The sequence below is a fragment of the Aulostomus chinensis genome, chromosome 2, assembly GCF_037954235.1.
Source record: "Aulostomus chinensis isolate RoL2024-O1b breed Wild chromosome 2, RoL_Achi_v1.0, whole genome shotgun sequence".
In the NCBI taxonomy this organism is placed as follows: domain Eukaryota; kingdom Metazoa; phylum Chordata; class Actinopteri; order Syngnathiformes; family Aulostomidae; genus Aulostomus; species Aulostomus chinensis.
Window position 1 is genome coordinate 2,452,488 of NC_141321.1, and position 26,010 is coordinate 2,478,497.

The 26,010-nt window shown below is 45.0% G+C and overlaps 3 protein-coding genes across 6 annotated transcripts; all 3 read right to left on the reverse strand.

Annotated features, from left to right (window-relative positions):
* Positions 1-314: 314 nt before the first annotated feature.
* On the reverse strand, positions 315-2,161 carry LOC147268795 (uncharacterized). The gene is made up of 6 exons (XM_086222912.1): positions 2,057-2,161; positions 1,801-1,938; positions 1,470-1,539; positions 1,322-1,377; positions 972-1,075; positions 315-749 (listed from the first exon to the last, which is right to left on the reverse strand). Exons 2-6 carry the CDS (start codon positions 1,882-1,884, stop codon positions 449-451), a joined length of 615 nt encoding a protein of 204 aa, XP_086079038.1. The 5' UTR covers positions 1,885-1,938; positions 2,057-2,161; the 3' UTR covers positions 315-448.
* Positions 1,996-16,638, reverse strand: LOC147268796 (E3 SUMO-protein ligase ZBED1-like). 3 transcript variants are annotated; one of them, XM_086222901.1, is made up of 3 exons: positions 10,320-13,121; positions 9,807-10,004; positions 1,996-2,299 (listed from the first exon to the last, which is right to left on the reverse strand). In XM_086222901.1, the coding sequence occupies exons 1-3, from the start codon at positions 10,542-10,544 to the stop codon at positions 2,060-2,062; spliced, it is 663 nt and encodes a 220-aa protein (XP_086079027.1). In that variant the 5' UTR covers positions 10,545-13,121; the 3' UTR covers positions 1,996-2,059. The 3 variants fall into 3 exon arrangements, with proteins under 3 accessions (XP_086079027.1, XP_086079019.1, XP_086079008.1); XM_086222893.1 differs by lacking the exon at positions 1,996-2,299 and adding an exon at positions 15,460-16,638 and having other exon boundaries at positions 8,135-10,004; positions 10,320-10,563; XM_086222882.1 differs by lacking the exon at positions 1,996-2,299 and having other exon boundaries at positions 8,135-10,004.
* Positions 16,639-17,338: 700 nt separating this feature from the next.
* LOC147268797 (uncharacterized) lies at positions 17,339-24,589 on the reverse strand. Of its 2 annotated transcripts, XM_086193021.1 has the most exons (5): positions 23,227-24,589; positions 19,298-19,409; positions 19,007-19,145; positions 18,755-18,871; positions 17,339-18,593 (listed from the first exon to the last, which is right to left on the reverse strand). In XM_086193021.1, the coding sequence occupies exon 1, from the start codon at positions 24,056-24,058 to the stop codon at positions 23,306-23,308; it is 753 nt and encodes a 250-aa protein (XP_086049147.1). In that variant the 5' UTR covers positions 24,059-24,589; the 3' UTR covers positions 17,339-18,593; positions 18,755-18,871; positions 19,007-19,145; positions 19,298-19,409; positions 23,227-23,305. The 2 variants fall into 2 exon arrangements, with proteins under 2 accessions (XP_086049147.1, XP_086049157.1); XM_086193031.1 differs by lacking the exons at positions 17,339-18,593; positions 18,755-18,871; positions 19,007-19,145; positions 19,298-19,409 and adding an exon at positions 22,430-22,494.
* Between the last annotated feature and the right edge of the window lie 1,421 nt (positions 24,590-26,010).

Below are 26,010 nucleotides of genomic sequence, written 5' to 3' on the forward strand. Positions count from 1 at the left end.
TTAGTCTGGAGTCTTTTAACACATGTTGAAGGCAAGTGAAGTTCCCTTCATCACCAGTTTTGTTGATCATCATGTTCATACATCTGGACCTCTTCTAGTGAGGGGAAGAACGAGTCCCCATGGACTGGGGGTTCCATGGAGTAAAAATATGAACAAGATCATTAACCTGGAAATGTATTTAAGACAATAAAAACCAAAGTCATTCAGATAATTCCCCTAGAAATGTAAATAAAACACAATCAAGACCCAAATCACTTCTGATACAGAACCATGAAACAGGACTGGAGGCCATCATTTTACAGGATCCATCTTTAATGATCAAAAATAAATATAAACAAAATGTAAAATACAAAAATAGACAGAGACAAAGACAGAGGTCAATGCTTGATGATCTCTTTGATACCGTACCAGGCGATCATGAACCGTGTCATGATACCAAACTGCCAACTTACATGTGAATGAAGATTATTTTACTCTGTCTCCTTGTCCAGGTTCCAGTAGGCAGGTCTCCCACAGTGCAGGTTAACATCAACATCTCTGAAGATGTACTTGCGGATAAATCTGGGCTGCCGGTGTTCCTCAACAGGTCTGGGTGGTTCCCTAGACCCAGATGATGAGAGGGACATCTGGCTCTCATGACCTGTCTCTGGTGAGGCGTCTGCTGTCCTCCTTTCTGTACTCTGTCTTTGGTTATCAGGGTCTGGACAGTCGTTTCCCTCGACTGGGACCTCTGGATATTCGGTTGAATCCTGAAGCACAAGACAAAAGTATAAAAGGTTAATCAGAGATCAGAAATGTCTGAGTTCTATTCAGCTTTCTTCAATGTTCCAAGCTTCACGTGTCAAAATGCGTGTATTTAAAAACACAGAGATTTGTAAAAACACTCAGCATGATTCAACGTTCAAGCTTTAGAAAATAAAAATGCATGTCTCTAAAAAAATGCACGTGTTCCAATGATCTGAATCACTTACTGATTTGCCAGAGCTCCTCTGCTCCTCCAGCAGTGGCACCAGACTACCGGCCTCTGTGGCTGAAGGGAATTCCTCTTCTGTCTGAACCATCTTGGTCTCTGTTCCTGTGAATCAGACACGACCATGAGTGAGTGTTACAGTGGAAGCTGGTCCAGGGTATCCAGGATATCCACTTGCCAAAGGCTCCTGTTGTCGTGAGTAAACACGTGAAAAAGGAATCAAGAGGAAAGAACAGGACTTAGAAACTCAGCATAATCAACAAGGTAGACCTCGAAAATGTCATGCAACTTCTGAAACTATAAATGAAATCTCTGGCCAGGCTCCTCATGTTGAATGTCGACAACACTCACAGCCTCAGTGGGTGAAAGGAGAGATTCCTCTGTTTGAAGCCCCTTGTTTTTTCTCCCTGTCAAAGAGAAAGGACTCAGATAATGAGCCATCAGTGTCAACTGAGAAGATCCAGAACAGCTGAGTCACTCAGGAGATTATGTTTGATACCTCTGTTGGTGGAAGGTTTGGGGAATTTCTGCAAGTAAATATTCCTCCGTTCCAGCTCTCTGTCTCGATCCTGTTTGATGAACAACACATGAAGTTACTGAAGGATTCCTCCGTATTCCAGCATCACACACATTACAACTGTTGACCCAAAGCTGATGAGGAAAATCAGTCTCCAATATTGGGTTCACTCAACATTAATATCAGCCTTCCAGCAAGGCTCACCTGTGCTAACGTCTAATTATTCAACGTGATCATTTATGTCCTCAAACGCCCAGAAACTGGACGCAGGTTGGGACGACGTGAGGTCAGATTGACTGCTCCTCCAACTCACTTGTAGGTCCTTGTTTAACTGCTCTATCTGCTCTTGTAGAGAACAACATGTGTTTTGGGCTGTGGCAGCCTTTCTTTGTTCCATGGCTATTTGGCGATTGAATGCAGACTCACTCAAATCCTGTTCTCTCTGTAAGTCCTAGTAGAAAAGACAGAAAGCCAACAAAAAGAGAATTATAATCTTAATGTTCCCACCTTGGGTTTATAATCTGATCCACATTTCTGACGTTGAACCACATCAGTCAACACAAACATACCTCCTACTTCCTGGTGATCTCAGCCCGTTCCTGTGTCACCTTGGCCAGTTGGAGGCTGAGCTCCTCCCTCTCCAACAGGCTCTTCTCCTGGTTGAGCTGCTCCAGGTGCTGTATGCGATCAACAGCATGTAGCAACCTCTTGTCTTTTTCCTGCAGCTCCTGTCCCAGACAGTTACGGCAGGAACGAGTCTGATACAGCTCCTTCTTTAAAGATCTGACCTCATTGTCATGCCTGGCTTGGACCTGGGAACAACAAGAACATTGTTAGAAAACTGTCCCTGGAATTGAGCCACGATTGGAGAACTGGGCTCATGATCTCCAACCCGACATGAAACAATGCTGTACTTGAGTCCTGTAAATAATCAAACTGTGGAGACTTGTTGAGGAACCTAAGAGCAGGGCTGTCCTGCCTGGGTTGCTTGAAGAAGCTCATCTTTGCATCGATTCTACTTCTGGACTGATCGTGAACGAGCCCAAACATTAATACAGAAACTTTTAGTAGAACACAAACTGTTCCTAGTTTTCTGTCAGTAGCCAGCACTCCAGTACATGTACTCAGGTACCAGATACAGCACCTGTACTGCAGTAAACAGCTGTTGTTGCTCTTGTTGTCATTCAGGTGCTGTTGATGTGATGACATCACCACGCCGCTCACACTAGAGATATTGTAATTTGACTCTACAACACCAATCTAGTGAGTTTATGGGCAGTTTTAACTCTTGAAGGTCCAGGACAGCGCACCAGCGATCCGCTGGTCTGACGGCGGCGGGCGACGCGAGCTACGCCGTCGTGACGGGACAAATTAAAACAACAGCTGTCATTTGTTTGACTCGAGGGAACGTCCAGTGTGTCGTGACCACGACTCAAGAACGCAGTGACCACAAGTTTAAAATGAGTGTCATGGAGTTTTGAAAGGTCAACAAAAAAAGAAAACCTCAGGAAGTAAATTCAAGTCTTTAAGAGGCTGTGTTTTGACGTTTAAATGTCCATGAAGTTTGTCTCCAGCAGGTCTTTTCTGATCAAGACACCAAAATCTGTTCCTAAACTTGAGGCCACCTCCAAAATGTAAGCTGACTGAGCGCTGATTATCAGGTGGTACCAGCATAGTAAAAGTGACATTTTGGACAGTGAAACAGCTCTTCTTTTACAAAACATCTGCATCAAAAGTTGGCTTTGTTGGCGTCGGCGGTCATTAACGACGTCGGCGTGTGTGGAGATGAGTGTCAGCTTTGATGCTCTGACAGGAAGCGTTCGGAGGACGGCGTCTCTTCATCCCCAACACGACGTTTTTGTTTTAATGCAGCAGCAGAACTTCAGAGTTAAGACCAACCCAAGCCAGGGGCTCGTCACGTAAACTTGTCATCGCTCTGACGTCATTGCTACGACGTCATCGCCAGGATCCCTGGAAAAGACCCCGCCCTCTAAACGTCAAACTTATTCTGACAGAACAGCCACGACTGTCGGTCCTCTTGGCCTTCAGGCCCGAATGGAACGCATCCCCGTGATTCTGCAGGTACAAATGAATCGACATTCCTGCTTCAGCGCTCAGAGTCGACCATCCGGGAGGGGAAAAGGTGCTGAATCGCTGTTATTCATAGTCAACAATCACATAATTTCCTGTTGCTATGCCACGTTGTTCCTGAAGGAGTGACAGTGAGTCAATTATCAAACATTTCACTTTTAATGAATGAAAAAAAAAAGACTGATGGAATAACATGCTCAGATTTACAAGAATCATTAATGTGTTTTTAATGGTGACACTGAAACTGCAGAGACTGACTAGTCTTCACTGTCGTTGAGCCGGGTCCTGGACCTGAAAGGCCTGAACAGACGTGAGAAAAACCGTCTGATTTTCGACAACTTCTTCTTCTGGGCGTCTTGGAGGAGCCTCTCAGTCTCACTGAGACGCTGCAGCAGCTGGGACGTCGTCTCCCTCTCCTGTCTCAGCTCCATGTTTGTCTGTTCCAGCTCCGCCTTCATGTTGTGGTTTTCCTCCACTAACTGGGCCAGCATCCGTTCCATTTTCTGGGACAACTCGTGTTTGAACTCCAGAGTCTTTTCTATCTGGAGCTCCAGCTCCTTTTTGTAGTCGCCCATCTGCTGCTTCAGCAGGTTCACCTCGCAGTGCAAGGCCTCATTTTCCAGGGACACAGTCAGGAGCAGGTCCTTGTTCTTTTCCATCATGTCCTTCATAGTTTCCTTGGCGCTCTTCGTTTCCTTCAGGATGGCGATTTTCTCCTGCACACCCTGGTTCAGCTTGTTCTCCAGGTCCAGCTGAACCTGGGCCAGCCTGAGGGCAGCTTCTTCACGCTCCCTCTCCAGCCTGATGTCAGCCTCTCGCTGCACTTCTCGGATCTGTGCATTCAACTGATCGATCTCCAGGTTCAGGGCCGCCACCTGCAGTGAGAACAGATGCAACTGCTCCTGTTTAGCTTCTTCCACGAAGCAATGAAACTCCTCCTCCGTGGCCTGGATCACAACCTCTTCGACCACAACCTCGTCCAGATTCTGCAGCTGCTCAGGGGGAGTCTCAGGTTGTGGTGGTGTGGAGATGAACTCCTCCTCTGGTTGAGGCTCCACACTCTCAACCACATTCGCCTCGAACTGCAGACGTGTGGCTGTCAGCTGAGGGTAGGTTGAGTAGGCTGGTCCTCCATTCCTCCTCTTTCTCCTGTTCCATCGAGACATCTTAGAATCGCAGAGTTCCACTGTTTAGTCCAGTCCACTTGAATGATGAGATCAATGTGTGGTGGTGAGGCTGAGCGTGCTCTATATACCCTGTCAGAATCGCCAGTATGAAATAGTTCAAAGACACAATTCTGAGATCAAACGTGAACGCATCGTGGGCTGGAAACCGTCGTCGTGGTTTCTGCGCTTCACAGTGATCAAAGCCACAGTTCTCAGATCAAAGTCAAAGCACAAATACAGAACTCAGAGACAGAATTCTGGACTGTTTCACAGGCAGAGTCCTGACCGCCGTCTCTATCACTCAGTCTAGCTGTCACTGTGACATTCACTCTAATCTCAGTCACTCCAACTCAGAGCTTCTAACATCCAGGGATTTCTAGCAGTTCTCAGTCCATCAACCTGCTTGCTAACATCAGGCTTGGATCTGCACTGGGGAGGAGTTTAACCAGCATCCGTGGGGGAGGAGTTTAACCAGCATCTGTGAGGGAGGAGTTTAACTAGCATCCGTGGGGGAGGAGTTTAACCAGCATCCGTGGGGGAGGACTTTAACCAGCATCCGTGGGGGAGGACTTTAACCAGCATCCGTGGGGGAGGACTTTAACCAGCATCCGTGTCTCTTCCTGGGCTGTTCAGTCACAGGTATTTACCACTGCTCCCATCCACAACAGCTGGTTGAGCTCCGCTGCCAACAGCAAACATGTGGGCAAGAAAAAGTCTGAAGTTCCCTGAGCCGTCTGTGTGCTCGTCAACAAGGTTCTCCATCAGTACCGCGACATTTCTGCCGTCCATAGAATTTTGTCCAGCCATCCACATGTTTTCTTCCTTTCAATGCTTCACTCTCGGGTGTAGACAGAACCATGAATGTGCCTCCAGCTGAAAACTGGCTGGTTATAGTCTTGTTTTTTGAGCAAAACTTGTAAAAACGTTTCTTTTGACATTGGTCGGTAATAAAGTGCGTGGAATCAGAGGGTTGGAACGAACGACTCCCATGGTCGTTTGTCTTTGAGGTCTTTCCTTCCTGACTGTACGGGAGCCTTCAGGCGACCAACTGCTAACATCCCATTTCCAGAACGTCACATGCAGCTTCCCCTCAAACGCTGGGAGAACATCTTGAATATTGTCTGAAATCTGACTGATAACTTCCTCTAACCTTTAACGAGCGCCACGTTGCGATCATATGAAGGAACGTTCCCTGATGACGAACCTTCTCGGAAGGAAACATTCCTCACGTCCTTCCTTTCAGTCCTCCGTTCACTCCGTCTCTCATCATTTGAGTTCTATTATTAATCCTCAGCTAATTTCCTTCTGTCCTCCTCCCTTTCGCTTTTCTTTCCATCCAGTTGAATGTTCTAGATTCATGGATGGGTCGGAGCAGATGGGTGGCCTACTTTTGGCCTCTCTCCTCCCTTTATTGATCCGCCCATCCCTCCATCAATAATCCATCACTCGTCCATCACTCCCTGAAAGGCCGAGCGAGCAGGAGGAGGAGGAGAACGACTCAGTAAAGTACTGAACGTCTGCGGTAGGTTCCTCTGACACATCATTTAAAAATGATGAAAAATGGAGATTCGTTCCGACGTGGGGAGGATTTTACATTTGCTGTCATGTTATTTGGGTTCCGTTGAAGCGTGACGCTCCGACTCATCGACGCTTCACCGACTCTTAGACATAAAGAAACTGCATTATTATCTGAGTCAGTTACCCTGAACTGGACAAAGTCATGACGTTTAATGTGTAACTTTTCTGTGTGAGAGGTTGAGTCAGGTTTGTGTTCCGCTGGAAAGCTGCTGGGTTCCTTTACCCCCTGACGTTCCGCATCCTCAGAGTTTCCTGTTTCCACTGTTTTTGCTACAGCAACATACATTCAACTGTTTTGTACTTCCAGGAAGTCGATCAGGAAACTACTGGCAGCTGGTGAATGCAGCGGTCTGTTGCATTTCCTTCCAACGAAGGAGCCACTGGTTTGATTCCCTGTGTGTAGATGTCTGTGTAACTGGCCGTCCCTTGACTTCACGTGTGATGGAGGAGGCATGTGGTCGTCCACGGAGCTCCCGCGAGGAGCAGAGGGGGCGGAGCAACCACCAGGACGGCCTGAAGAAGAGTGAAAGAATCTTTATTGCTGTGGGCAACAAAAACCAGACGTATGCAGAGAAGTGGAAAGCTTTGTGGGCTCCATTCACGCTGCACATCCTCACGCAGGTGGAAAGTACTCTGATTACTTGGCTTTGAAACCGGTAATGTAATGCATGAGTTGTGCATTTGAATTGCAAAGAAGGAAGTGGCGTCCATGCAGCAAGACCGTGTTTGAAGGAGGCAGTTGAGTAGGCGGATGATTTATCAAGCACACGCGTACTTTATCTCATAACAAAACTTTCCTCCTGCAACGCAAATGCCGTCACGCTGGCGTCCTTCCCTCCCCCAGCTCGCGTTTTGGAGACCTCTCACCCAAATCTCATTCGGTCTGGAGACGAGAGTAAATACGTCTCAGATACACAAAAGTGACTCCTCGCTTTCTTCCGTCCCCTCTCAACGCTGTGAGATGCCCAATATTGGACCCACCCACTTTTACCATAATTTGGGGACATTTTCTGGTCAGAATTCAATACATCAATCTATGTACTAGATTATTGAGATCTTTGAGAACTGATTATCAGCCTGTACCATTTATTTTGCAATATAATTTCATCTGTACGATCTTTGAACACACTAGTAGGCTCCAATCCTGACATGTAGCATACCAAAATGATGGAGAGAAACTCAGCTAAAACCACATACTAAGCACTGCCAACCAAACAAAACACAGCTCACAACCCAAGCAAGTATGTCGGCATGTAACAAAAACACCAAAAGGGCGTTTCTGCTTCTGCATATTCCACCACCTCATGCTACCCGATGCTAACCAAACAAATGACCTATCACCTGAAAGCAGAGACTTGGCTGACTCCAGAGATTTCTCCCCCTTCACTGTGGGACATAAACTCGGCGAACGAGCAACCAAACAGTAGCGAAAATAAACATCATAAAATCGTAAAATGTGTCTGACCTTTGCTGTTTTGTGGTCAAAAGTTATGTTCCTGCTCTAAAAAAACACTAGTTTGTTAGCTAGTTACTTGTCATGCATTGCGAAGGGTGTTTACAAACCAAGAGGTTCAAAAAAGTGAAGTGTGCCATCTGTTATTATACGATCTTTGGGGTTACTGCTTCTGCACTGTCATGACTGCACAGTGCAGATAAATGACTCCGTGAATCAGTCAGGACTAGGGCTGCAACTAACGACTATTTTAATGGTTGACTAGTCACTGACTATTGAAACGATTAGTCGACTAATCGGATAATTATGACTTTTTTTCTTAAATTTACCATGAAGTTGCTTTAATTATGTGGCAAATGATAATCAACACAAGAAAGATAGGCACTTCAATGAAAAATGCACCTTTTATTAAACTTTGCTGCTGATTCAAGTAAATAAAAGTAAATTAAAAAGTGCTCAGTCAGTATAGACATAAATCCAGAAATAAATAAACCTCTGTCCATTTTTTAAGGACAGCCAAATGTGTTTTATAAAAAATAAAATACATTAAAATCAAGTAAACAATTTTCCTGTAAACCAAGGACAGGCACATTAGCAGCAGTAAAACGGTAAATAAAACAAATATTAAGTGCTTTTTCTGAAGTACATTCAGTGGTCAACTGCACAATCTGTTCAATCAACATTAAAGCAATGGTTTTAACAACTGACAAATTGACAACAGTCCATATTTATGTAAACATGGACTGTGTGATACAACCTGGACACAAACCTGTCATGGTGGACAGACCAGGTTTAAAATCAACATGAGGCTCAGGCTATGTCGTTCAGTTTATTCATACTAAGAAAAGTCAGCATATCCACATGGTCTCCTGTGAAGCTTGCTCTCTTCTGGGAGCAAATATTTCCTGCTGCTGAGAAGATCCGCTCTGCCGGGGTGGATGTTGCAGGAATGCACAGAAGAGATCTTGCTAGGTTTGACAGTGTGGGGAAGCGCCCCTCATTTTCTCTCCACCAGCTGAGAGGGTCATCCTTTTTGGCTATTGGTGCCTCTGTGAAGAACATCTGAACTTCCCTCCTCACCATTTGGATTTTTTTGTCCTCCTGGGTTTCCTCCTCTTCCTCACTCAGACTGTCAGTGTCAGACTGAAGCAGGTTATCCAGCACTGACTTTCGCCCTGGGACATTAGCCCTCTTCTCCTGCTGTAGCTCAGGGTCATCATGTATCTCAGTCTCAGCCTTTGCTTCTTTTATGGCAAGAACTTCAACTGTACTTTGCACCCTTGTGCCATCTTCAGGTGAGATAAATTTCATCTTTCTGAACCTTGGATCGATGGCAGCTGCAAGAACAATTGGGTTGTCTCTCTCTGCAGACACAGCGTTAAGATTCTCCCATCTCTCACTCATTGCTTTTCCTGCAATGGCTTGAAAGGCCTTTCCTGAGCTCGTCTCAAACTGGATCTGCTGTATGGACCGTTGCAGCCCTTTCACCAGCTGTGGAAGACATGAAGCAGTAGCATACTCTTGTCCACTGAGGAAAACGGTCGCACATTCGAAAGGCCCCAACCCTTGCACCAGCTCTTCCAGGAGCACCCACTGTTCTGGGTTCAGATCAAAGTAGTGCTTGCCTCTTGGTGTTGTTACCTCAGGGTCAGAGAGAGTTGCAGTGACTGGCCAGCGCTGCTCCAGGAGTCTCTCCACCATGTAATAAGTACTGTTCCATCGCGTACTGACATCCTGGATCAGCTTGTGCTCTGCTGTGTTCATTTGCTGCTGCTTCTTCTTAAGTTTTGAATTTGCCAGCTCACTTCTCCTAAAGTGCTCCACTAAGCTTCTTGCAGCACCAGTAGCTTTGTTGATGCTGGGCTCTTTGAGGGCACTGTTGACAATAAGTTGGAGGGTGTGCCCAGCACAGCGGCCTGAGGACCAACCGTGTTTTTCTTCCAGGAGTCGAGCTGCCGCTACCATATTAGACCCGTTGTCATGTACTATTGCTTTAATTTTGCTTGGCAAGATGTCAAATTTCTCTATCACCTGTTCCATCCATATCATCATGTTTGCAGTAGTATGCCTCTCCTCCAGAGGTAGAGTGGCGAGGTTCAAAGTCTTCATTTGCCAGTCTTTGGTGATGAAGTGACAAGAAACTCCAAGATATGCCTCTGTGGCACGGCTGGTCCAAACATCACACGTCAGTGTGAGGGAGCTGTTGACCTCTTTTAGGATCTCCTTTACCTTGAAACACAAAATTTGATTTTTGTAAATATTTAACGTGCAAAAACCTACATGTCAACAGAAACCATTCAACAAGTTTTTCAATTTTAATAATTGCAGCTACTCTATGATTTTACCAAAATTAAGTAATGCATTTTAATATATATATGTAAATGTATAATTTATGAATGAAGTATGTATTTGCTCTTAGACAAAATTTGTGATTGTTTTTATGAAATATGTGTGACTGTTTATGAATAATGGTGTGTGTGTGATTGCTAATATGAAATGTGTGATTGCTTATGTGAACTGTGTGTGTGTTTTTCAAACAATTACCTTCAGAAACGTAGTACTGTATTTCTGCTCCATTAAGAGGGTGAAATGGGTTCTGGATGGCAGGACATAGTCTGGCTTGAACTGGGCTATCATCTGTTGAAACCCGGCATCATCGACCATGGACAGCAGCCTCATATCATAGATCAGCATGTGCAATACTGACTCAGTGAGGGCAGTCGCCTGTTGAGGGGTGCACATCTGCTTCTTTTGCAGAAAGGGGTCCATGGTGGCTATCTTCTTCGGACTGCATGCATTAAATTGAAAATACGTTTGTCAGGCACAGTCAGGAATAACGTTAAAGCTCTCTTTTAAAGCGAAAATACGCTTATAAAATATACAATGTACATCAAAAACAAAACATATCAGCTTGAATGTTACTTGAATCTTACCGAGGCGAGTCAGACTCTGTTTCCTTCAACTGCCCAACGTGCTTTCTCTTTAAATGTTTGTGCATCACCGAGGTGCTGCCGTGATACGCAAGGTCTGCTTTGCAAACCTTGCAAGTAATAATCTTCTTCGCCGTATCCAGGCTAAAATGCTCCTAAACTTTCGAAGTTTTGCTACGCGATACGCTGGACGCCGCCATTTTGTATGTTAACGCTCCACAGCTTGCAATTAAGTGCGACGTCTCACTCTGTAAAAAAAAAAAAAAAAAGTCTAGCAACAATAGCCGACAATGGAATTAATTGTCGACTATTTCTGTTATCGATTTTTGTCAACAACGTCGACGAATCGTTGCAGCCCTGGTCAGGACAAGTTGTGTTTGTTTATGTTTGTCCTACTCACATTTTCAGCATTTTGTGAAAGATAAAAAATAATGTGAAGCTGAAAAAAATGAGGTTTTCAGCAGAGGAAGTTGTCTGTACGCTAAAACTAGGTCCTAGATGTTGTGTCAGTAAAATAGTACCTGCTGCTCCAGTCAAACCTCACTCCTTGTTCACTGTTAAAAGTACATGCCTGTCATTTGGATGGTGAAATGTAAAAGAGGTCAGGGTGAACTTTCAATTTTAGAAAAAAAAACAGTTGTATTTGGATGGAATAAATGATAGTGAGTGAAGCAGAACCTTTACACAGTGTACACTGTGGCTACTGTAGGAAACGTCGTACAATACTAACCTGTGTGTGTGTGTGTGTGTGTGTGTGTGTGTGTGTTGATTTGTTTATTAGGCCATGGGAAGAAGAAAAGCCGAAAAGAGACAGGGGTCAGACATCAGAGTGCTTTTTAGTGCCCCAAAGCGCAAAGTAAGAATCCTTCAGAGGAATTCTGCCCAAAATAATACTTGATTAATCTTCACAAGAAATGTGAAACGAGTAAACCGAACATGGTACTGTAATGTCACCTGTTACCGGTATGTTCTCAGGTAGCAGCAGGGCAGAGTAGTGAAGCACCATGACTGCAGGAGCAGACTCAGGGAGGCAGAGAGTCCCAGGTAAACTGTTGTTTGCAATCATGAAAGTTTCTCAGCTCTCTTATATTCTTACCTAGAAATACAAATCTTACACAGGCTAGCTTACATGCGCAGATTTTTGTCAGTTTGAAGAAATGATAGGTTTATTTGGTTTTCACTTTTGTTCTTAGGAAGAAGAGGCAGGCTTCGACAGGGGAGAGATTGAGAGCCGGGTCAGGCTGGTTTGGCTTGTCATGCAGCTCATCCTAAGAGTCATTCCTCATCAGCAGCTACCGACCAAGACACTTAGTTTTCAGGAGAAGTGCTTCAGGGACTACTCATGGCTTCATTCCTCCCCCAGTGCCAAAGGTGAGCTTTGCTTTCATTGCATGCAAGCATTCAAAGAAAAGAGCAACACTCTGGCAAAAAACATGGATCAAGCCTTTGTTTCTACTGGATTCCAAATCTGGAAGAGAGCCCTTGATAAATTCTCAAGCCAACAGCAGAGTAATGCACACAAAGTCCCAATGCACACTTTTATCTACCAAAGCAACAGTGGAGGCACACAGACATCCACAGCCAAAGAGCAGCAGCAAAGAGAGGGTCGATCTTGCCTTGTGAAAATATTGAAGTCCGTTAGGTACTGCGCCCGCCAAGGTCTGGCTCTGCAGGGTCAGGAAAATGAAGGAAACTTTGAACAGCATTTACACAACAAAGCTGAAGACGAGGAGGAGCTGAGGCGATGGCTCAGCAAACCAGCTAACTCTTTCACCAGTAGTGAAATTCAAAATGAGATTTGGGGTCTAATGTCCAACTCAATCCTCAGGGGAATTGTGAGCACCATCCAGAAATTGCCCACCGTGCAGTTCTCCCTCATTATAGATGGGACTCAGGATGTGGCAGGTGTTGAGCAGGAATGTATCTGCATCCGCTACGTGGATCACCATCTCATTCCTCGCTAGACTTTGTAGGACTGTACGAGGTGTCCTCAACGACAGGAAAGGATTTGGCTGAGACGGCACTTGATGTCCTCCTGCGGCTTAACTTGCCCTGATCATGTCTTCGAGGACAGACCTATGATGGAGCGGCTAACATGTCCAGCAATACGAAAGGAGTCTGAGCTGTGATCCGAGAGAAGCAACCTCTTGCCGTGTATGTGTACTGTGGTCCTCATTGTGCCAATCTTGTAACACAGACAGCGTGCAGCTCATCCCCTGTGGTGAGTGATGCCCTGAACGTGGTCCACAAGCTTGGTACGCTTTACAACCAGTCCGGCAAGGACAAGACTATTTTCAAAGCCATTGCACAGTCTGAAACTGGGAGTTACAAAACGTTGAAGCCCCTCTGCCTGCATGATGGCTTGTGAGGACGGTGGCTGTGAAGGCAGTCATAGACCAATATGAAGAGGTTTTACTCAGTCTGGATGAAATGGCTAAATCTGGCTCCTCTGAGACATCCCAGACAGCAAGAGGACTCCTGGAGAACTTGGAGAAGGGCAAGACCTTCCTTGGTCTTCTTCTTGCTGCTGAAGCCCTCAGGGAACTCGAGCACCTCAAGCGCTCCCTTCAAAGCAGGACAGAAAGTGTCACAGGGATGCTTGCTGCTGTTGAGGGTGTGAAGGGAACTGTTCAAGCTAAAAGGTCGGAGGAAAGCTTCCACCAGCTTTACGCAACTGCCTGGAAGAAGACAGATGAGATGAAGCTCCAGGAGATCAAGTTGCCACGTCTGAAAACCTCCTCAGAGATACACAGGAAATGTAACAGCATATCAGCCAGGATCTGCTGAAGAGTACTAGAGAGTCAATACTACAAGTTATTAGCTGCTGTTGATGTTCAGCTGACTAAGCGCTTTGACCAGAGCAGTTTTGAGACTGTGGAGAAACTAGAAAGGGTGCTTGTCGATGGAAAGGTGGAAGAAGCGGTTGTTAGTTTGTATCCAGAATTGAACCGTCGTTCACTTGAGGTACAACTAAGCATGTTCCAGCTTCAGTTTCCATCCAGAACTGTCAGCGATGCAGCAAACCAACTCAGAATGATGCTGCCAGCTGCTCTCTTCACCCAGGTTGAGTGTTAGTCAGACTTCTCCTTGTGGTACCACGCTCCTCAGCTGAAGCAGAGCCAAGCTTCAGTGCCTTACGAAGGCTTCCAACATGGCTCCGCAATACCATGTCTCAGCATCGTCTGAACAGTGCTGCTGTCTGCCACATCCACCAGGACGAGCTTGATAAGGTGAACCTGAGAGAGCTTTGCAGGATCTTCATCTCTACAAAGGCTTCACTAAGGAATATCTTTGGGGCATTTAGTGAGAGAGGGAGAGAGATGGAGGAGACAGGGAGAGCCAGAGGGAGGGAGGGACGGGGAGAGAGGGGAAGAAAGAGAGACAGGGAGGGGGAGAGATAGGGAGAGGGGAAAGAAAGAAAGAAAGAAATGGAGAGAGACAGGGAGAAGTAGAGAGACCGAGCGATAAAGGGAGAGGGAGAGACAGGGAAAGAGGGGAAGAAAGAGAGAGAAAGAGAAAGAGACGGAGAGAGACAGGGAGACAGAGAGACAGTGAAACTCTATGCAACAATCCAACCACCAGCACAATCATCCATCCCACCAACACTTGGACACTAAGAACCATCCAACAAAAAACCATCAGAACAGTCCAACCAACATGAATGAGAATCCTCCAACTATAGGGGGAGAATCAGGTGAAGACAAGAGAGAGATAGGAGAGAGAATGGGAACGAGAAATGGAGAGAGGGAACGAGAGGGAGAGAGAGGGAGTTTGTCACCCAGCCTTGAGATACATTGATTTCTGAGAAATGTCAGTATTATGAGGAATTAAGTTATTTTATATTTGTTCTGGTTTGATCGTCATTTATATTTGTAAATGTTGATTGAATATGTTTATTAAATTCATTTAAGTACCATAAGCAATTGAGTTGTCATGCCTTGTGTCCTATTCCCATTCGGAGGGGAAAATATCTGAAAAATACCTGAAGACAGATTAAGTTGAAAGTCCAAAGTCTGAAGTTTTCTTCTTTGTTCCATTTTGATTTGTGGGTGAAAGCCACAAAGACAGCCATTGAAGGGGAAGAGAATCACATCTGGGACATGTAGTCGTTTACCAAGCACACCATTTCATTTGATATTTCCTCTCTTGTTATCGCTCTATAAAACCACCTGTAAAAGGCACTAGAATGCAGGAAATTGCAAAGTTTTTATTTCACCCCCCCCCCCCCCCAGTGGACTGCCCCACTTTAATTTTCCTTACAACGCCCCTGCATTGGGCAGAGGTCATGGCCATCACCAGCCAGCAGAAGAGCCCCACAGCCAACACAGCAATGACTACCATCCACAGTGGCGAATGACATTCATCAACAAAACTCTTCAACTGAGGGAGGGGGCGCAGCGCCGCCCACTCAGGAGAGGTCGGAGTGCTCCGCGGAAGGTGAGCGCCGACAGCACTCAGGTCGGCCCGTGACGGACAGTATTTGGCCCACACGGGGGCGAATGAGACTCCTGTCAGCCAAATGTGAGCACAACCACAGCAGGGACGAAACAGAACTGCAGCACCGGATAAAACAACATGCAAGCTAATTGGCGCTCATGTCCGCGATTCTACTTCAAAAGTCAACGCCCATGGAAGCCCTCGTAGCGTTAGCTTCCATGAGTCAACATCATGTCTCTACACAAGGATGATATTCAAACATATCAAACGAGCGCCTCACCCCGACCACACATTCAAGTTAATTAGCTTAACTGTACCTGAGGGCGCCGTCATCCTGATTATCCAGCAGCAGACTTCGCTCGGCTCCGGGACCTGTTCAGACACGTGTGCGCATGCGCTCCTCAGGTATCTGTGGGGTTTCCCGTGGGTTCCCCACTCAACTCAGAAAATCTGCTCAAACCTGAAAAACCTTTGCTGTGTGACAGAAAATCCTATTTGGGACAACAATGGGAAACATTTGTTGGGCAGACCAGTGTTTGTAGATTGTAGATGGAAAGCTTTATTTCTGAGTCTGTTTACTTTGAAAAGTCTCATTAGATCAACAATTCCTGGTTGCCGCCTACAGGCTAGGAAGCAATAATAAACATAGATTTTTATGTTTTTCCCCACAATATGACCGTTTATCTTAAGTTGAAACTTTTTGTGTTAGAAAGTAATGAGACATACGTTTTCTGAACACTAATATATCAACCAAGCCTGAACATCAATTGAAAAACTACAACACTGTGTTAAATGTACAGAGGTTGCAACATACATTCCTGTGCTCCGCCATATTGTTTTGTAGTTCCATTGTGTTTTCTGTGTTACGTGGAGTCATAACTTGAAATATTGTGGGCTTACTAATAGGTTTGGAGGATGGGAAACACATTTAATTGGTCAAATTCTATGCTTCTTATTGATAAATGGTAAAATCGTGATTTTTTCCCCCGATTTTGGCCCTCACCAGTGGCGCCCCCTAGTGGCACTCACTCGGTTATAGTAGTGAAGATCAAGAACTGTTGACCCCATATCTGTAGCACATTTTGTTGCTGCTGTATGAGCCTTAAAAAACGTCCCAATTTCAAGGTTTAAAGGTCATTCCTGACAAGAAGGAACCACCCACAAGTCCAATTCTGAAATACGTTCCTACTGAGGTCAAGACCTTCCCAATGATGTCTTCATTGTCCACCTACAGTAACATTGCATTTTATGCTTGCTGTAAACCAGGCCTCTTTCAGGTGTACTTTCTCAGGTGCTTTGGGTCCACACAAGTGGAACAGCAAGGCCCTGCCCCATTTTTACTACAACAGCATCAATATGGTCTGATCATGTCAAGCCCTCATCCATTGTGACTCCCAGGAACTTCATCTTTTAACTTGCTGTTTTGAGGTACCCGACACAGACAGGCTCTAAGTCTTTAAAAGTATTGGCTCTTATACCTGGACACTCTCTCTCTCTCTCTCTCTCTCTCTCTCTCTCTCTCTCTCTTCTCTCTCTCTCTCTCTCTCTCTCTCTCTCTCTCTCTCTCTCTCTCTCTCTCTCTCTCTCTCTCTCTCTCTCTCTCTCTCTCTCTCTCTCTCTCTCTCTCTCTCTCTCTCTCTCTCTCTCTCTCTCTCTCTCTCTCTCTCTCTCTCTCCTCTCTCTCTCTCTCTCTCTCTCTCTCTCTCTCTCTCTCTCTCTCTCTCTCTCTCTCTCACACACTAAATCCACATTATGCTACATCTGAGCAATTCACTTTTCAATGTTTGACAGATATAATGTTGCTGTAGTTGTTTTTGCTGTTGGTCAATAAAAGTCAGTTCAACTGCAGTTTGTATCTGTTGTCCTTCTTCTTGTTCCATCATGAAGTCCAATGCTAACAGGAAGTCCTCCACAGTCAATTTGAGAGGAAACAACAGCAACTCTTCATGTCCAGCTGCATTTGTTCCTTCAGCCCCATCACATCTTCAACCCTGCATCCCAGTCTGCTCCCTCACACCCACATTTTCACATGGGATTTTTTTAACAAAATGTTTTAAAAATCAAGTCATGTTTCTTGACTGCTGTCTTAAATGTTGAGAGCTGTCATCAGATCATGGCTTTTAAATGACAAATCTCAGTTCAACTAGACTTTGATGAAAGATGACAAGAGTGCTCTCAGGCACACTTCAGGCTTCAGGACAGCAAAAAGGAGAGCTTGATTTCATTTTTGTATTTCAAGTCACTGAATTAGTGAGAGGGACCTCTAAATAATATAAAAATATTGCACTCTAGGAACAGATTTTATTATCATACTCAGAGAGCTTCCATAGTGCACAGAACGCAGTTGAAGAATAGCAGTGATCACATCTTGAAATAACAACCAATAATCAGAGAAAATATTGGCAGAGTTGGAAAAGTGGTTTTTGATATTTAAATATTAATTAATCTGTTGTTTCCTGCGTGCCAACATGATTTTCTCTTTTTTCTACGTGCTGCTCAGAACGTAATTCAAACTTATGTATTTCAATTAGAGGTTAATTTTGTGCGTATCAGCACGACAGTCATATCTGCCACGGGGCACAGAGGGGTTTGACTGATTTAATTTCTGAACCTTGATAAAGCCTGACAACATGTTAACATCATGTCCTCTTTCTAACTGGGTATTATTCAGTGTTTGTAGGCCTGTACGTTGAAGAATCCTGACTCTATGCTGCATCACGTCGTCCCACATTCACCATTGAATGCTTTTATTCTTTTTGCCACAGGATTCAGGCATTTTGTGATTAGAAAACTCTTTAATGCTTGTTTTTAATATCTGCTTCCTGCTTTTTCTCTGTACTATATAGCAAGAATGTCCTCATTTCTATTTCCTAGATACAGCAAGGTTAACACCATCTTTTTCTGGTGTTTGTTTTTGAAGGGAGGCACCACTACGTTATTTGCCAATGCCGGTCGTATGGTTTCTTTCTTCTCCTCTTATTTTGAAAGTGTTCCTCCTGCTGTCAGAAGCAGATTCGTCTCTTAGGCGCTAACTCCTCTCCAGCTAAGATGTGTTTCTGCTGGGTGTTTGATGATCTGATGCCTCACCTTGACATTATTCACATGGTTTACACCTTAAAGCAATGATTAACAACGGTTTCATTATTAAACACACGGCTACAAAAACGACCTTCTAACTTGCAAGGGAAAAATAGCTGATAACTTTTGCTTAATTTGTAAATCGTAAGGTGCCGGAACGCTGAGTGATAAACTCTGTTACGACTGTTTAAATGGATTCCACAGTGTATTTGTCCAGTTTAACTCACAATCATAGAAACGTTCCACAGTTGAATCCTGTCTCTCAGCGTTGTAAACTGCTTTAAACCATTTCTACAGTTGAAAAAGTCTCAAGAGGTCAACACACTCACCCGTCACCTGGGAGTTGAACTGCTCTCTCAATCATGGTCGTGTCCTGTTGGGGGGTAAAGGACAGTGGAAGCTGAGACGTCATCTTACAAAATAAACTCCCCCACAAAGTTGTTTCTTTAGGAAGAAAACACACAACTCAAACTGGAGCAGTAACGTTCACCTGAAGCAGAAAAAGAAGTCTAGAGGTCAGGAGTCAGTACTCACAGAGAGGATGCCTGACATCTGGATGCAGGACAGGACGCTGATGCCAGTCAACATGAGGACGCTCATGAGTCCTGAGGCTCTCAGCAGACCCACTTCATGCCGCCCTGTGAACGTCTCCTGGTTTGGAAAACAGAAAACGTCAGAAAGACCAACTCTGATGTGCACATTTCATGTCTCAAACACCACCGGTAGATTCTGAACACATTTTGCCAGCAGAACCTGTTGACCTGAGGTCATTCCTGCTGGATGTACCTGGTCTGGCGTGGCTAGTGGCTGGAAATAGAAGTGGTGGCAGAAGACCAGCATTAGTGTGAGGAGACTGAGGACCAGCGTTTAGAGGCAGAGCTGCAGGAAGAGCCAGTGGTTGTCCTCTCCTACACAGTTGTTGATCCTGGAGGACAATGAACCCTTGAGATCACATCATCTACCTCTGTTGTGTTGACATGACCGGAACCTTTTGATGTATTTGTGTTTTTAAACACTGTTTTCCTCTGTGTGTGTGTGTGTGTGTGTGTGTGTGTGTGTGTGTGTGTGTGTCCTCACCAGGGACAGTGGTGGTCCATCCTGCGTACACAGTGGCCACAACGCCTGCAGTGGTGGGACCTTTTAGGTCTCATTGCCTCACATTTCTTGCACAGCGTCCAGTGCTGTTGCTCTGTGGCACAAAGAGAGAGAGCGATCAGTGGTGTTGTGGTGGTTCTGCTCCAGCTGACGTGGTCACACACTCATGGAGCATTCAAGTAGGAATTTGGTCTGCCGACCAATCCAGGAGGGTTTGATGATGATGTGTCTCTTCAGGGTCACCATACATCTGGATCCATCTGTGTAGGCCACAAGTGCGTAGCGATCTCTTAGCTCCTCAAACTGAACAAGGGCAACCTTTCTATCTGCTGACAAAGGCAACTGAAAGGCCCTGAAATGCTCCTGATACCAAGCAAAATAGAAACCAACTATGAAGCTCAACTCATCTCTAATGATACACATTTGTAGAATCTCTGCAAATTCAGGCATTCCAGCGGTTGAATCACAAACAACCATCATTCCATTTCTGGAGTTGATCCCCTCATCCTGATATTCTTTGTGAGAGGAACTTGATTAATGTCTGGACATTTCTGTCTCAGAGCCACAACAACCTCCTCATTCAAAGCATCAAGAAGGACTGTGGAGACATTTGTCACTTCCTGATTGGAAGCACTGACACTGGATGAGTGCAAGTGACAACTGATTAACTGCTGGTGTTTGGTTGCCAGAGTGAGTGCAACATTCCTGAAATTATTTGTGTGTCGGGCAACATGTTTGAAAAAAACTAGGTTTTGCCTCAAATCTTAATGTCCTACACCCACAAGAGGCCCAGAGCACGTGATCAAGTGTGGATAGTGCTCAAGATGGTAGTGTTGAGGTTTCAGTGTCTCCCTGGGACAAGCTCACGTAGTCTCTGACTGTGCTCAGACACTCTGATATCAAGGTAGGCCATTGTCTCTTGGGTGTGAACAGGTTCCACAACGAACTCTACAGTTTCCTTCAGGTCCAGTATTACTTGCCAAGCAAGCTCATCTTCTAGTAGAAGGTCTCCTATCAGGAATGGGAGCAAACGCATCAGGCACCAATTCTCATGTGCACTGCCACCTACTGTCTTCCTACTGGAACACTTGTGTGGAAGAAGGTGAGGCCGATTCTTTCTGTCACTCCACTTGAAAGGAAACTTGAGGATGCATGTGTTAAGAGACTCCAGACTAAACCACTTCTTTGAGATCAGAATGCTCAAACACAGTGCTACTTCAACTGGGACAATCCCCTAAAAACAAATCATGCACTGTGTCTGGGGGATAACCTGTGCTAACGTGAAAATGGTTAAGATGCTCAGTTCAAGGGCAAGCTCGCTTCACTCCAAAGCAACTCGTTCCAGTGTCCTGTGCAGTCTTTAGATGTGCTTCATGTATTTCTTTGGTTCGAAGAGAAAAAGCACCTGAATAAACATCAGCTGACTGGATCTCTTCTTTCTGAGCAGTACAAAATCTACCAATAGAATGCCCAGAGAAGCTTTCTACAAAACCAGCCAAAGCATGGGCACCCAAATTGTCAGCAGTAACACTGTGCACTGTACCCTTGACGAAAGTCCCAAGGGTTGAAACAAAGACACCACGCTCTTCTAATGGCACAAGATCAGATAATAGTGGCTCTAATATTTTACTATATCCAAGTCTTTACATCATTACTCTTGCACAAAACTGCTACATCAATAGAGGTGAGTGCTGAATGAGAGCCAGGTCCCAAGTTATGAAGAATCCAGTACATGCTACACAACTTGACTGATATGGACATCCTTCAAACTTACAAGTTACATTTTCATACTGCCTGAGGTGTTGATTACTATGACTGAAGCTTTCCTTTTCTGTTGACAGTTCTTCACACCCACAAGTCTGACATGAGAACGTAGTGGACTGAGCACCTGTTATTTCTAACTTGCTGTGTGTTCGATAAGTGTGACTCTAAAGGTTTTTCCAGCTCGTGAATGTGCAAGGACAGTCTAGATACACACATGGACACTGGCCTGTGTGGCTATGGAGGAAATGTCTCAGCCTACTACATTTTAATAACTCCTACCTGGTAGATAACGAACTGGCACACAATTAGCAGGGCCACAGAACAAATCAATGAGGTTCTTTGTAAAATCAGCTGCTCTCCAGCTTGAGTTTCTTGTTAGGGTTTAACAGCTTTCATGATGTTACAAAACAGCACTCAAAGAGCCAGCTCCTCTTCACAGTGCATACATACTACAGTATATAGCAATACCTGAATAACCATACATGCTCATCTGTGGGAGATCAGACAATTTTATTCTTGTTCAGTTCAAGTTTTTTTTAATTGCAGTTGAAAAGCCCAATTTACTGAGTGAAAATCATTTCATCATTGACCCACATTTATTTTTCCTGCCAACGACAAACAGAGAAAATATCTCGCTCATTGATGCAATTCAATGGACTGGAGTGAATCCATGCTTCCATGGTAACACACACACAAACAGATGAGCCACACTCCTTATTACGGACAGTCAGCCGATGAATGAGGAGACATTAAGGGCACTAGAAAAGGCAGCACGACCGGCGACGTTGAACAAGCAGGAAAGTGCCAATCACAAAAAAAGGCGGAAAAAGACGCCTCAACTAAACTAGTTTGGAAAAAACGACAAGAAAGTGAAGCAGCACCAACAATTGTTTTTCTGCACAAACTAACGACACCATTTTGGTTCAGTTTGGACAAAGTCAGGGGGCTGCGTAAACTTAGAACAACCATTGAAAAAAAATATATACACACACACACATTATATATATATAATATATATATATAATATATATAATATATATAATATATATATAATATATATAAAATATATATATATAATATATATATATATAATATATATATACATATATATATACACACACACACACACACACACACACACACACACATACATACATATACATACACACACATATGTATATACACACACATATATATACATACAGTAGGTGTATTCCTTAAGCGTTGGGTGGCGTGAGCGCCAGGCATCACAAAGACCAAAATCACTCATATACTGCTTAATTATATCGGATGATTGGCAGTTGCGTTGACGAGCTGCTCTACTGATTCTGTCCACTTGTGGGTTCAATACCAGGTTGAAGTCCCCTCCTACTATGAGTGCTGTGTCTGAGTGGGCTGAGAGTGCAGTGAAGAAGCTGTGGAAGAAGGAGGGGTCATCAACATTGGACCATATATACTGGCCATGCATACCTCTGTGTTGTGTGTGGTTATGGTGACTATTACAAACCTACCTTCTGGGTCTACAATGGTGTTTTTACAAGTGAACCTGACGTTTTTGTGAATCACAATGGCTACGCCTCTTTGCTTGGTGTTAGAACTCGCTGTGTATGTGTGCGGGAACTGTGGGCTTTACAAATGATTACCTGTTTTAGGTAGATGGGTTTCCTGTAACAGGACAATGTCTGCTTGTAAATTTTGTAGGTGTGTTAAATTTTTAGCCGTTTTTCACATGAGCCGATTCCACGCACATTCCAAGTGACAAACCATAGTTTGTTTGTGTCTAAACTAATCTACTGAGTGTAAATTGTAATAAGTAGGTGAGTGAGCAAGGGAACGTGTACCTGTGTCTTTGTGCGTACGCGTGTGTGGTGGCGCCAAAGAGGATGAGAGTGCATGTGTGTTGCAAATGTAACAATATTATATCCCTGCACTACAAACCATATAAACATCACATTTAAAAATGACATGGAACACAGAACAACGACAGGAAAGACAAAGGGGTGACATAAATACACACGTAAATACACACTTATGAGTGAACTCGGCATGTAGCAGTCTACCACGTGAGTTTTTATGTTTTAGGTTTAACACAGTATTGAAAGAGAAAGAAGAAAAAAACAACAACGAATGAGAGAAATTGGTGTTACCTTATTCCATGACCTTAACCATGCTCATACCATCCTCGGCTGAATCCGGTGAGTTCCGGGTGGAGAGAGGAGACGCGCTTCAGTAGAGCCAAGGGATGATCTCCGGATCACGGAACAACTGGCCGTTAACATACAGTTTATCCACCGTGATGACAGCGCGGGATCCACCGTCGATGAACCTCTTCCTGACAGGGAACAGGCGCTCCAGCATCTCCTTAGGGAAGTGATCGTTCACGCTGAAGTCCGTTCCTCTCAGCTCCCTGCCCCGGCTCTTCACCAGCTCCTTCTGCTTGAAGTGTTCCAACTTCGCAACGATGGGTCTGGGCTGCCGGTTCTCTGGCCTCTTCCCTCCAAGGCGATGCACCCGGTGGAAGGTGATGTTCTTCACGGTCTCCATCGGAAGATTTAGCAGTTTGTGGAGGAAGTCTTTGATGGACATCTCGGGGTCTTCCTCCGTCCTCTCAGGTATGCCGGAGAATACCAGGTTGTCCCGCATGCTCCTAGCTTGGATGTGGAGGATAGCCTCTTTCATCTGTTTGTTCTCCGCTGTAATCTCCGTCGCCCCCTCGGTGAGTGTTTTAATGGAGGCTTTAAGGGCTTGATTGTCAGTGGCCAGTGAAGCCACCTGTTGCTGGCTGAATTCCAGCGACTCACGGAGAGCCTGGAACTCTCTGTGGAGGATTTCCACTAGAGAGAGTCTTGCCTCGAAACTTGTCAGTTTCTTGTCTATTGACTCCAGGATGTCTCCGAAATCCTTATCGGACGATGAGGGTGCGCTGGATGGTCTGCTTCTTTCAGGAAGCGGGGTCGCCACGTTGTCGGTCTCACCCATGACGAGTCGGTGGTAGCACTCATCAACGTACTCCTGCAAACTTTCCACTGTCTCTTCTTCCAGATTTATTTTGAGGATTGTTTGTGGATGAGAGAGTTGAAAATCTCTTACCGTAGTTTGAGTTTTCGATTAATCCAACTGTGTAACTTGGCGTTAAGGAGTTAGCTTGTTTTCGAATCTTCAGATGTGTGCCGCCATGTTGAATCACGCACAAGTGTGACGTTCACTCTGACATGCTCCTCCTCTCTCCTCTGTCTCAGTCTCCGGTTTCGACTGTGTCTAATGCTACAGTCAGATACTTTAACACTGCTCGCCTCCCTTCCCCTGTTTTCTGGAAAGAACACCATTCATGGTGTTCTTTTCCAGAAACATCAAGGTAAAAAGTCGGAGAGTAATTTGGTGCTGTAAGAGCGGCTGCCGTTGCTAGTTCTTGTTTCACTCGAACAAATGGGTCCTCTGCTTCTGGTGTCCACACCAAGGGACTGAACCTATTCTTCAGTCCTTGTTCGTTAACTAGCCGGCGAAGCGGGGTCGTCTTGTGGGTGTAGTCGCTAATATGATGACGGCTGTAGCCCGCGAGGCCCGGAAATGACATCATGTCACGAACTGTTTGAGGCTTGGGATATCTCAGAATGGTGTTACGATGCTCTGCAGAATTGGAAGTGGCGTTACCGGCGACTAACCTTCCCAAAAATGTGACTTGGGAGCGCGCACATTGTAATTTGGATTTTGACGCTTTAAAGCCTCCTAAGGCTCGGGATCTTAGACTTAGACTTCCTTTATTGTCATTGCACAAAAAAACACCACAGCGAAATTTTGGCAACGAAATGCCGTTGCTTGGCTTCCGCATTTGCAACAGGGATGGAATTATAGGGCAGTTTAAAAAATGAAATATAGACTCAGAAACTAAAACTAAAAACAACAAGAGCTAATAATAATGAGTGCAAACAGAGAATAAATAGATAAATAGATGAAACAGAATGGAGACAACAGAATAAACAGTATCTGTATTGCACAAATAGGAGGTAATTAATAAATAAGAAATATTGCACAGAAATGTGTTGTCCATATGCGAAATGTGCTTTGAGAAAGAAGTGGTCCCTAAAGCCATTCTGATGTTGTCCATGGGTGGGTGGGGGGTGGGGTTATTTGGCATTTAGCAGTCTGATGGCAAGGGGGAAGTAACTGTTTCTGAGTCTGGCTGTTCTGCAGCAGATGCTGCGGAACCTTCTGCCAGACGCCAGGCGGGAGAACAGTCCATGCTGCGGGTGGGTGGGGTCGGAGAGGATCCCGTGGGCTCTGGACAGGCAGCGGTTGTCTGCTATGTCCCGGATGAGGGGGAGCGGGGTCCCAATGATCTTTTCCGCCGTCCTCACCACTTTCTGCAGAGACGTCCAGTCTGAGGCCCTGCAGCTCCCAGACCAGACGGAGATGCAGCTGATCAGCAGGCTCTCGAAGGTCCCTCTGCATGCCTGGGTGGCTTGTAGACACTCAGATTCAGTGGGTGCGGCAATGAGAAGATCGTCTACATACTGTAGTAACATGCAACCTGGTGGGAGGTGGAGGGTTTTAGATAAATGTTCATGTAGCGCACGATTGAACAGGCCAGGTGAGAGAGAGAATCCCGGAGGTAGAACAGTGTTCTGATATCTGTGTCCGTTCCACGTGAATGCAAAGTACTTGCGCAGGTCAACTGGCTGAGGTATTGAAAAGAATGTGTTTGCTTGATCAATCACTGTGAAAAAGTGTTGTGTTGGAGATAGTTGAGACAGGGCAGTGTGCAGATTTGGAACCGAGATAGGAGGCGTGATTACACGTGCATTATCAGCTCTCAAGTCATGAGCCATTCTCCAATCTCCGTTGGGTTTCCCTACAGGTAGAATAGGAGTGTTCCAAGTAGAGGTGGAAGCCTCCAGAACACCTTTTTGTTCAAGGTCCTTGATAATCTGAGT

Bases quoted from the DNA above. Each gene is read 5' to 3' on its own strand.
- LOC147268795 (XM_086222912.1), bottom strand. From the start codon at position 1,884: ATGGAACAAAGAAAGGCTGCCACAGCCCAAAACACATGTTGTTCTCTA. The intron at 1,076-1,321 runs GTGAGTGTTGTC...TCTGATTCACAG, and splicing joins TCCTTTCACCCACTGAGGCT to GAACAGAGACCAAGATGGTT. The intron at 750-971 runs GTAAGTGATTCA...CTTGTGCTTCAG, and splicing joins AGAGGAGCTCTGGCAAATCA to GATTCAACCGAATATCCAGA.
- LOC147268796 (XM_086222893.1), bottom strand. From the start codon at position 10,544: ATGGACCCCTTTCTGCAAAAGAAGCAGATGTGCACCCCTCAACAGGCG. The intron at 10,005-10,319 runs GTAATTGTTTGA...TTGTGTTTCAAG, and splicing joins ACAGTACTACGTTTCTGAAG to GTAAAGGAGATCCTAAAAGA.
- LOC147268797 (XM_086193021.1), bottom strand. From the start codon at position 24,058: ATGGGTGAGACCGACAACGTGGCGACCCCGCTTCCTGAAAGAAGCAGA.